The sequence below is a fragment of the Thunnus albacares genome, chromosome 11, assembly GCF_914725855.1.
Source record: "Thunnus albacares chromosome 11, fThuAlb1.1, whole genome shotgun sequence".
In the NCBI taxonomy this organism is placed as follows: Eukaryota; Metazoa; Chordata; class Actinopteri; order Scombriformes; family Scombridae; genus Thunnus; species Thunnus albacares.
In genome coordinates, this window is record NC_058116.1 from 20,753,032 (window position 1) to 20,765,170 (window position 12,139).

Below are 12,139 nucleotides of genomic sequence, written 5' to 3' on the forward strand. Positions count from 1 at the left end.
GAAATCCTCTATGCCATCACCCTGCAATTACCACATGTGACCACAATGACTGCTGTCCATGCAAAAGTTACAGTACATAGTCTTGAAGACACAAAAGAATGTCAAACTTTTTGCTTAGACAACACTAATAATTTATTCATGAGTGCTGATGAAATCAAACTTTTAATTCCAGACTTCCTGAGGGCCCTCCTCATGCACAGCATGTGTCCTAGTTGGTTTTACTATCCCCTGCTCTCTGACATCCCATGTAAAATTGTTGCACATTTAAGGAAGATCCCTTTAACTCTGTCCATCAATCTGTGTTTTCCAGGTGTCAGTGGTACATCAAGGCCAAGATGACCTCAGAGGATAAAAGGAGGACCAGTTATCAGAATGGACACGGTAAATCCGTCAGCCTACTTCTGTCTTTTCTATTGTTTCGGATATTTATCTCACTGTGACCCTGATTTTTATCTTTAAAAAAAAAAAAACATGTTGCAAAAAGATTGATTAAAGAATAATTAATCTCCATATTTATGGTGATGATGGTGGGAGAAGTCAAATTTTAATCATATTCGATATCAGTTTGGCACATTTCATGATGTTAAGTGTTGACTTTATTACTTTTGCCAGAACGCCCAAACATTTGACAAGAAAGCACCAGGTTTTTTTCTGAGGTCTTTGCCAATAAGCAAGGCATTCAGCAGAAGAGAGATTCTCTGTACAGTTGGCAGCTTGTCGGGTCTAGCCACATGCGATTCTCTTTGCATTCAACATGCGACCGTACTGCTGTATGGCTCATTTCCCATGTGTTCCTGTGTGTGTGCATATTTGGATTTTGCATGGGAAAGAACCCATCACATTGCTAAAAAATCATAGCAAGAATAAAAGTACCCACTGTGGTATTTATACTGTGTGAAGCAGTAGTTTTGAAGAATTTGATGCCAGACAAATATACAGAAAAAAAAAAAAAAACATCTCTCTGAAGTCTGAACCACCATGCTCCTTCCTCTCTCTGTCTCTCACTCCTCCTCCTCTCCTTTCTCTTCTTTCCTCCTCCTCTAGCATTCCTACTCACCTCCCCTCAGGTTTCATTTGATGTTCTACATGAGTTTTTTTTTTTTTTTTTTTATTAATCTGGTTACATAGCCGCATTCCTTAGCCGTCTGCTTCTGCACTCCTGTACTTATCTGTCTCTTCTGCTGTCATTTAATACCCAACTTTTTATTCCTAACATGAAAAGACACAAATTGAAATGAGAGCTGTAAGGTGAAAATAGGAAGATGTTTGAAAGTGAGCAGAAAGACAAAGACTGAGGAAAATTGCAAGAGGTTGGAAGGGAAAGGAGAGAGAAACAAGGGTGGGGGCAATCTGGTTTGACAGGTAGAGGGAGAGAGCAGAGGACAAAGAGAAGTGAAGCAGTTTTAAGAGGACAGTTGGATTGAGGCTAGAGGAACAGAGACAAATACTGTAGCAAAAGGTGAGAGAAGAAATATATATTAAATTGGAAAGTATGTCTGTTCAGTCTTAAAATATTGGTCTTCAAAACCCTCTATCTCCTGAGTCTTGTCTTAGTTCTCAGCATTGGTTATGGTGCTGAGCAGAAGCTTTGAGAGGAGGACAGAGTTTTGGGGGTTTTGCTGGTGTCGGTTCATGCATCAGAGACAACTGATTGTTGCTGTTGTGATACTGTATTGATCGCTAAAGGAGAAACACAGCTTCTGTCTAGCCCCTTCCCTCCCTCCCTCCCCCTCCTCCTCTCCCTCTACTGGGAGGTCAGGATGAGCGCCATGAACAGCAGCAGTCTGTTAAGGATTTACTGACTTGCTCAAGGACACTTCAGCAGGGTGGATACTTGCTTTAAGTAAGGGCTAAAGCCTTGCCCCGGTTTAAAGACTTGTTTTTCAGTAAAAGACAGAAGAGTGAGCTATTGGGGTGTGTGTGTGTATGTGTGTGCTTTGGTGTCAGAGTGTGTAAGTGTGTTAACTCTCACTCTTTGTTAGAGAGGAGATATTGAACATCAGACAGAATAACTCATCTAATTGCCCCCCAGCTCATAATCAATAGTAGTGGGAAAATGTGTCTATAACTGTTTGTCTCAAGAGTGACCAAATCATTGTTTCATTTGTTTATGTAATGTCCCATGATGCACTGTTGATATAATATGAAAAAAACAGTTTTAATAGAAATACATTAAATGAGTATGTCTGTATTTGGTGTATTGTTTGGTGTGTTGTCTAAGACTTGGTGTGATTGTGTCTGCATATCCTTTTTTTTTTTTTTTTAGAAGAAGCATTTTTGTGGGGCATGGAGGGCTTTTTTTGCCTTTAAACAGTCGAGCAGTGGTTCCCAACCTCTTTTTGTCTAACATCCCCTTTCAGACTAATCAGATGATCTCAAGTGCCCCCTCAACTCCTAGCATTATGCTCTAGATATGCTCATTTAAATATATTTCAAACTTGAATCCATTTAACACTATTATTTTTTCATGAAGTGGAAACTGTTACATTTTTTTGTATTTTAACTTCTCTGCTAGCTTTCTTGCTCTTTCAGTCACAACAGGAGGATGTTAAGGAGTTACAAGTTATTCATGTTGGTGGGAGTTGTGTCCTGAGCAGCTGCGCTTATTGTAGCTGGAAGTTTATTGGCTATTTTGTCAATAAATATACTAAAGATCAGCTTACATCAATTTGCTTTCCTATCTGTGTGGGGATTTTTCTCTTAATCACAAATAGGTTGATATTTGATTTTTCAATCAAATGCTAATATCTTTTTTTTTCCAGATCAGAGGAGGTATTCCACTGTTTAATTTAAAATCACAATTTATGTTAAAATGATGGTTAATTTTACCCTCCAGCCTCATTAAGATATTAAAAAAAAACTCACTCTCACACACACCAGCTCATTGTGTCTGTATCATTCTCTCTCTGTCTCCACAGTCCCTTTCCCTGGGATAAAGACCTATGTGGACCCTGACACATATGAAGACCCCACACAGGCTGTTCATGAGTTCACCAAGGAGATAGACCCATCCCGCATCCGCATCGAGAGGGTAATCGGAGCAGGTATCCATGCACACACACACACACAGGCCTGCACACACAGTTACACACTCATCCTCTTGTATCTCACTGATTTGTGCCTGTTCTATGGGCGAAAGAGGATCATTTCATGTTGGTTAGAGTAACAATAGCTTTAAATGGGCCATAGGAGATGATCTATTTTCACTCCGCACATATAATTGCCGTGAACGCCTTTTCCATCTCCCAGTGCCTCATTGTCATTTTCTCTCCTCACACTGTAGGAACATTAAAGCCTAGAGAACAAAAGAAAGTGTAAGAATACATCCACGTCAACGTTTTTTTTTTTTTTTTTGTTAGAAGGTGAAAGAGAGAATTTTATGAAGTTGAACTAATCAGAGGCAATATTTCAGGAGTGTAGATGTAAACTGCAACACTGCCCCCAGGTGGCTCACTATGGTGCCTACTGAAGGTGTTGAGTGTGCTGATAGACTCATTACCGTGTGTGTGTGTGTGTGTGTGTGCATGTGTGTGCTCCAGGAGAGTTCGGCGAGGTGTGCAGCGGTCGCCTCAGAACACCGGGAAAGAAGGAGATCGCTGTGGCAATAAAGACACTGAAAGGAGGCTATGTGGAGCGTCAGAGGCGGGACTTCCTGCGTGAGGCGTCAATCATGGGCCAGTTTGACCACCCCAACATCATCAGGCTGGAGGGTGTGGTCACAAAAAGTAAGACGGATTGTGTGATCTAATTGATTGTAATTATGGAGATGCCAACATGATGAGATAAACAGTACAAACAGCCAAAAAGTTACTTACTTATGGGTCTGACTCTACTTTTAAATTTGGATTCACAGTATATAGAGCTCTACGGCGCTGCTTATACCAGCCATAAAAATCCAGTCACGTAGTAAGAATAGATAAACAGATACAGACATGTCATTTGGTTCTAAACATGAGGGATGAATCCATCATTACCTCACATTTTCATGTAGTTACTGCCAAATCTGAGTGTGAATTTGTTTGACGCTTTTTTAACAACAAGGGGTTGGCTGCTATACAGTCCTGTCATATGTGTGTTGATTTTCGCCATGTAGGATTCCAGTAACTCATGATGTGAGATATACTGTGAGAATGTGTCATATAAACGTTTTCAAGATGTTTTTTTCTCTATCAAATCACTCCCATCAGTTTTGTCATTTGGCAGTGACCCAAATGCTGCATTCACATTAAGCATTTTGCTTAAAAGCTAAATAAATGCAACAAGAGCATTTGAAGATGCTGTCTCTTTACCCATCAGACAGTCTGATGGATACATTTATGCTTTTGGTTGTTTGAACAGTAAATTGCTGTAAAATACTTCTATGGGTATTCAATAACTACTCACTATGCACTTTCTTGGCATACACAAGGTTACTGAACTGACTTTCTTCTGTTCATACACACAGCGTTCTTTTCTTTTGGACATGTTTACCTGCGTGTGTGTGTGTGTGTCGGTGAATTGCTTGCATCCGTGGTATCTTTGTACAATATGTAGAATATCCTGCATATTATCCTCTACATGACTGTATGAGTGTGTGTGCATGTTTGTGTTTCTATTTAATGCATGCAAGGTTGTGTTCTAATGCTCCATTTTTGTGCAGGAATCTGCTTTATCCATCCAAGGTATGTGTGTGTGTGTGTGTGAGTATGTGTGTGAGTGTGTGTGAGTGTGGACTTGTTAAGGAGCTCTGTTTTACGGGGCTCACCCGGCGCAACATATGGTTGTTTTTACAAGGGGTGCATAAACTGAGACATCGCTGTGAATATAAATGTGTCCCCTGAAGACGTTCAACCCCTCGCTGCATCTTGATAGAGGACACTCCTCAGCTCTGACCCTGCTGACAAGACTCATACTGATACTGCCATTATTGCATGAAAGCTGCTGGTTGCAGATATTCTGCACCAATAAATTTACTTACACTTACATAGTCCACCATAAAAAGCTGTTGAAACTATCATAGACTCTATTGAGTTAAAGTACTACTCGCAGACAAAACTAAGATGATTTGTCTTATAAGACACTTGATGGTAACAGAATGAAAACATTTTGAGTCTCTGTGGTGAAAAAGTACTTTTCATCACATCAGAGGTCACCAACACTGACTGGCTGGTAGCTGTGCTGAATAGACATTCAAAAGTCTGTTATTTCTGAATAACACCTCTCTCAAAGCTAATACCACTACCACTATCTGACCCCTTTGTGGAGTTCTTCATATTTTCTTTGGTCTTGCAATCAGTTTTATATTATATGAAATATCCTCATAAATCCTTGAACTCTTAATTAACTTAACTCTTAACTTTTATTATTTTGCTTGAGTGGTTGTTCAGAGGAAATATATTTCACCATTTATATTATGTGTGTATATATTGTATAAAAGAATAGAATCATGACATATTTAGTAAAAAGGAATAAATGTAAAATAAGAGGAAATAATCAGGTTTACCAGCTTTTTGTCATGGGAGTTTATAAAGAAGGACTTTATCAAAGCAGACCGTATCAAAAGACTGCATATTTGTCAGTGCATACACATAAAATGTGCACAAAATCACGCCATCAGAAGCCATTTGTCCTTGGCAATAGGGCTTTGTATACAGAGAGACATTAATTCAGAGTATCTTTCTTTTTCTGTCTGTTTGTCTTTCACTCACCCCTTCCATCTTTCAGTCCCTCCATCTGCTGTTGTTCTTCAGAGACTAATTATGGAGAGTATTGTGCTGTGACTGACTGCTATACCTGCACTGAAATAACAGGTGACACAATAGACTTTGGTAAACAGGTGTGTTTGTTTTTGTTCATGGACTGTACTGCATATTGTTTCCAGACCACGCTAATTGGCTCTGGAAAGCCAAGCTTGATCAAATAATTTATCATCTATCCCCTGCTGGATTTGTGTGAGGAAAGAGAGTATTTGCAAATTTAAGGATATAATGCTAAAAGTTTTTTGTCCAAAGTAAGTAAGGCTCTACTCATCTATCCATCCGTATATTTAAAATGCTAAAAATACTCAGGTCTTCTTGAAATGCACATAAACACAGCCAATATTTCTCCAAATGTTGGTGCACTGATTTTAAGCTGCTGTGTCACTTTCTGAATGCCACAGTATGCTTGTTCATTAGTTTTGTTCCTTAACTGCAAGAGATTTCATTACCGCTCAGAATGTGAAAATGCCCATTCCCACCGTTTATTGAGTGCTTTTCATTAAAAAACATTACACACAACATGCAGCCATCATTTGTGAAGGTGCATTACATGAAGATTTTTCACCTGCAGCTGTTTAGCATTAGTTGTGAACTGCAGAGGAGGACCAGTAAAGGATGTGTCATTGGCAATCCAGTAGAACACTGAAATTTTTGGTGTCCAAATGAACATGGCTTGCACCATCTGTTTTTTCATGTTTTGGACAGTCCCAGATGACTCCAATTGGAAAAACTAAAAAAGTGATTTGTTTTCGAATATGGGCCAAATGGTCTTATTGCTGCCTCTTTTGGATGGAGAGGCAAAGAGGCTACACCAGAAACATACTTGGAAAAGCCACACAAAAGTGAAATTTCACTTTCACAAGAGAAACTAAGGACTAAGTGGTTGATTTCAAAAACTTCTCCATCTCTGAAAGAGCAGCTTCCCTAAACTTTTCACTGGTAAACATGCAGGACTGTCTGCCACTCAGTGAATGAGACAGTCTCAACTGCGGCTACACATCACTTTGCTTTCCACAGTGCATTTTAAGTCACAAAAATGAAAATCTTCTTTTACAATCACAACATATAGCACACAAAATTAAAATGAGTTGTGTCTTTGTGTTATATATTAATTTATAGTTTTATTTGTTCACTCATGCTGTAATACGACAGAAGCCTCTCTGGGGTCAGTCAGCTTCACCTGCTGTATCCTGTCTCACTAATTAGATGTTGTAGTCCCTTAATCAATCACTAACAGTGTGATTCTTATTGGCTGTCTATCTGTTACATCAATTATCAAAAATTGCGTTTGTGATGCAGAGAAGCAGTGGTGACAGATGCCATTTAAGTAAAGTATGTTGTGACGTGACACGAGCTGTAAACTTTCTCCTTGTGTCTGATTGGCCTTTAATTTCTTTAAAGAAGGCAGTGATGTCGAACAAGTGCACTATTGTTGCACCATCTGTAAAAACACCCTCCATCCTATAAAGTCATTCAGATGAACTGAAGGAACCTGGTTTATTTCAAACTGGATGTGTTATGTTTTTGTTGAAGTTTTCTCCATCTTCCATCGTGTTAGTTTTCGCATCCCTATGTGAGAAAAAAAAAATGTCTTAAATAGGAGGTGCTATATGATGGTGTTGCTTCACCACAGTAAGACATTTATTTCTCTTTCTAGCAGCTCGGAATGGTTTACAGCTCACCAGCACACAGGTCTGGACAACTGGCTCCCAGCTGTAAACCAGTCAATCTGTAACACGATAGGGATCCTCGGTGGGGAAACAATAACATTTGGAGAGAGAAAATGTGCTTGCACCTGTTTTCTAACTAATGCTTTATGTCATGCATGGACGGAATAGTGAGGAGGTACGGTTTGGCAGGTTGAGATGGAAAAGTTTCATGAATTGAGTGACTTTATGCATCAATCAACTGCTGATGGGTTGTGCGTTTTTTTCCCAAACCTTTCTCCTTTTCTCTTTCTCAGTCTGGCAGTGGCACACACCCACAAAAACACACATACACTCTGGGAGGATGGTAGTGTTATTGCTTTTTTCCCCTCCTGGAGCTGTTTAAGCCCAGACTTTTTTTTTACAGTGCGATTTTGTCAGCCAATGTTTACCAGAGCCTATAATGTGTCCCCTACATGACTCCAGATATTATTTTGTGTTTTTTTAAAGGAGAATTCTGAAGTTCTCAGCTAATAGTTTTATGATCTAATCACACTAACCTTTCATATTTAGTCTTGATATTTAGCCTCGGCAAATTTCAGTGCTTACATAGTAAATGATAACATGCAAAGACACTTGAGATTTTGGCTTTTTGCATATAAATTGTCAAAAATGTGTGTGCTATCGTTTTGGTTCAAAAATTCAAATTAATTCGACATAATGTGCCCCTAAGATGATGGATATAATTGCAAAAAAAGTACTTTATTTTTTTATTTTTTTTATTTTTTTGTCCATCATCCTTGTTCTTTGGGGTTACTCTGAAAAGCTGACGAGCTGGGTTTTGTTTCTGTGTTTGTTTCTGCTTGGTAACAAATATTCAAACGATCTCCCAAATGATTAGACATTGATTCGAAAAGAATAAAACTGACTTCCTAGACGCTGGTTGTGGCATACTGGGTACACTGTTAGTCTTATTCCAGTTCTATCACATCTCTTCTGTCTTGTCTTTTACCCTCCAGTGCAGACTGTCCTTCAGTGTAATATCATGAAAACAATATCTAAAGAAATAAAGGATGTGTGTTGTGTTTGTGTGTTTGCAGGCAGACCTGTGATGATTGTGGTGGAATACATGGAAAATGGATCACTGGATTCATTTCTAAGGGTGAGTGTTGCAGTGACCAGACAACTCAAGTGAGATCGTGTCTGTTTCTGGCCTCTGGTGGTATTTTATGTGGGAAACAAACACAAGAAAGAAAAGCTTAATATATGAAGGCTTTTGCCTTAGTCTGTAAAAACAAGACTGCCCTTGCGTGCCTTTGTTAATCAGATCATTTTAAAGCCTTGCAGGCACTTCAACTTCATCTCTGTTTTGGCTCCAAAGAAGCTGAAATGGTGACCATATTTACTGCAGTCCTGTCAATAAACTGCCAGCTTAGATCTGGAAAAAACAAATTTCTTTCCTGTCTAAAAACCACTGAAGTATTTCACTATAATATCTATTGCTCAATACATACCATTATGTTTTTGTCAGTGTCATCCCTTTGTTGTATTGTTTTTGCTATCCATCTTTATAGACCTTTTTCTCTCCCATTGTGTGTGCTGTCTCTGTTTTTCTTTCAATGACTCCTTCTCTGTCATTTAATTTTTCTCCATATACTGCTCTCCCTGTCAGCAACATGATGGCCACTTCACTGTCATCCAGTTGGTTGGCATGCTGCGTGGCATCGCCTCGGGCATGAAGTATCTGTCAGACATGGGCTACGTTCACAGAGATCTGGCAGCTCGAAACATCCTGGTCAACAGCAACCTGGTGTGCAAAGTGTCAGATTTTGGCCTGTCCCGAGTCCTGGAGGATGACCCAGAGGCTGCTTACACCACAACGGTACGCCTGACCCTTTAAAACTCAAACCTCTAAGGTTTTAACAAAGCTGAATGAATCCTGTTCTATTTCATAACAGGAAACACATCCTTACCTCCTCAGTACAGGCACCAGTCTGGGGTTAGATTGAATTTTTCATTTGCTTTTTGAGGCAGATATAAGTGTTGCAGACTTAGTCCTGAACTTGTATGGGAAGCCATCAACCTATTTTTTTTTAGTTTTAGTTACTCTGCACTGCACTGCTTTTCCATCCCAACAATGGTAAGCAGTTCTGGAAAATGGACATAGCATCCTGAATATGGAACCTTCAAGGTGGAAGGACAAACTTGAGACTGACTGTCTCAATTTTTTCTTTTTGCCTTCTCTCATCCAGTGAAAGATGAAGCTGCTATAGATAGCAAAACTTCAAAAACTCTTATCCTGAAAAGACGCTGTTCTGTAAATCTGTCTGAGCTCACAGTGACCTCCATTTCCTGGTCTGTATTGAGGTTATTGTGTGGAGGAATTGCTGTGTTTATGATTCCAAGTTTAGCTTTCTGCTCCACAAGAGTCCGGTTGAAATCCAGTGGAGAGGAGAGGAGACGTAAGGCGAAGTTAGGTTAGGTGCAAATAAGGCGATAAAGATGGAAATGTTGGTTGGTTTAAGGATGCAGAATTGCAAAGTGTGTGTGTGTGTGTGTGTGCCTTTATTTATATTTTGTGTGTGTGAACAGGGTGGTAAGATCCCCATCCGATGGACGGCACCTGAGGCCATCTCATACAGGAAGTTCTCCTCGGCCAGTGATGCGTGGAGTTATGGCATTGTTATGTGGGAAGTGATGTCATATGGAGAGCGGCCATATTGGGAGATGTCCAATCAGGATGTGAGTATTGTATTCATGTTGTAAGGAAAAATACAGTACATATAAAATTACAATCTGAAACTGCACGTTAGAACCATGAAATTAATCTTTTTGATGTCTGTATGATTACCTCATTATCTCCCTCTTCAATCACAAAGCTCTGAGGACTTGTTGACTTAATCCGTAAATCATCTGCTACCAAGTTTGTAAATCTTGCATGTGCTGCAATCTGTTATATATTCAAGACACTTTTAGTCATATTAAACAAAGTAGACACATGGTGGCTATTTCAGAAAATAGTATGTTATAGAGTTACAGTACCATAGGTCCCTGACAAGTAAATTAAATAAAATTTCAATATAAATTACTCTAATTTCTTCCAGAAAGAATCCAACCAGATATTTTTAACAGGCCACTAACCAAGGTAAATGTACCTGCATTAACTGATTTTTAGCCACTTGGGGGCAGCAGAAGACAAAGTGTAAACACATTACTGACATATTGCACATTAAAAGTTGATATTGCAAACAGTTGCTTATTTAAACAGATACAGAGCAACATTATTATTTGTTTGGTGTCGAGTCTTATTCTAACTGTTTTTCTCACCACCAACTCATGAGGGAAATACCTCACTCTATATATCTCACTCTAACTGGTAAATACTCACCTCTGATCATTAGAAAGTCACTTAACAGCTGCCTGCTGTGGCTGGAAACAAGGCTGATTAGGGTGGTGAGAGTGACAGTAAAGCTGTGGGCTGTAAAATGAAAACAATAAGCTATAAGACTCTGAGGTTTGTCACTATGAGCTGCTTTTCACATAAAATTATGTTTTACGTTATATCTCCCTACGTTATGGTCAGAATGTTTCAAATGCCTCTCTACACTGTCAGGGATGCAATTCTGGTGGAGAATTATAAATCTCATTTTATTTTTATTTATTTTTTAGTCAATTAAGATAATTAATCTATCAGAATCAGCCTTAAATAATCCATCATGTGTAATATGTGTAAAACCTTTCTTCATGAAATAAATCCCCCAAATTACCATGGCTGCAGTGCATCCAATTTTCCTACTTTATGCATGGGCTACCTGTAATTACAATAATTATATAGCTAATTGAGGGCAGCACTGGATGGACTTAATTTAGATCCATGGTGCAGTCTTAAACAAGTGGATTATCCTGCATGAGCTCTTTAGTCATATTTTATTGTCATTTTTCAGATGTTTAGAGAAGCAATTCCTGGCTTGGAGGGTTGACAAAGCTGCATTAAACATATAAATATTGCTAATGTTTAAACTAATAAAGCAAAGTAATTAGAGAATGAGTTTATTTTCATTTCTGAATGAGCTGTTACTTTAAGTGAAATGCTCAAAAGTACTGTATCTCACTAATTGTTCTTAGGGGATGCTTATACAAACATTCCCCTAACAAGCCTGATCCTCTTACCTGAACACGACAACACGCATCAGTATTGACTTCTGCATTTATATTCCATTAGATCTGTTAAAATCTTTAACCTCCTCCCATCAAAAACCGAGCTCAGAGAGAGGGAGAGAGAGGGGAGGAAACAGAAATCCTGGTGAGATTCACCAAAAGGATGAAAATGATGAGTGAGAGGGAGAGGAAAAGAGCAGCAAAGGTCAGAGGTTCAGTGGACTTTGATCCACTAGAGGGGGAGTTTAAAGCTGTGGATTCAGTGTGGCTGAGCAACCTGCTGATCCCTGGGCTGTGGTCAGGGATTGGAATGGCCATGGAGGAAGCAGATCCATCCCTCTCTCTGCTGAGTGTGAAAGCTCCACGGTAATCCCTTCAACCCCTTACACACACACGCACACACAGACTCACATGCACCCATACACATACACATTCACTAAGGTCCCAGGGTTTGGGGAGGATTTGTGTTGTTTGGGAATTGCTTAGAAGTGCTTTCCAAGGCAAAAGGCCAGCCAAGCTGCAGTCTGCTGCAGCCTCAACCAGCCTAAAACCACCTTATCCTGGTCAGCCACTTATCACAGCTCCCTACAAAGATAC

The 12,139-nt window shown here is 39.3% G+C and overlaps 1 protein-coding gene across 2 annotated transcripts in view; it reads left to right on the forward strand.

Annotated features, from left to right (window-relative positions):
* The window catches only part of LOC122991993 (ephrin type-A receptor 6-like), a 191,665-nt gene that overhangs the window by 170,880 nt on the left and 8,646 nt on the right, over window positions 1-12,139 (forward strand). Inside the window, exons 9-15 of one of the 2 annotated variants that reach the window (XM_044365503.1) lie at window positions 311-381; window positions 2,919-3,044; window positions 3,540-3,725; window positions 8,485-8,546; window positions 9,057-9,266; window positions 9,977-10,126; window positions 11,607-11,988. In XM_044365503.1, the coding sequence (XP_044221438.1) occupies window positions 311-381; window positions 2,919-3,044; window positions 3,540-3,725; window positions 8,485-8,546; window positions 9,057-9,266; window positions 9,977-10,126; window positions 11,607-11,615 (814 nt within the window). In that variant the 3' untranslated portion in view covers window positions 11,616-11,988. Of the gene's footprint in view, window positions 1-310; window positions 382-2,918; window positions 3,045-3,539; window positions 3,726-8,484; window positions 8,547-9,056; window positions 9,267-9,976; window positions 10,127-11,606; window positions 11,989-12,139 lie in introns of those variants that run through there. The other variant, XM_044365502.1, reaches the window with a different exon arrangement.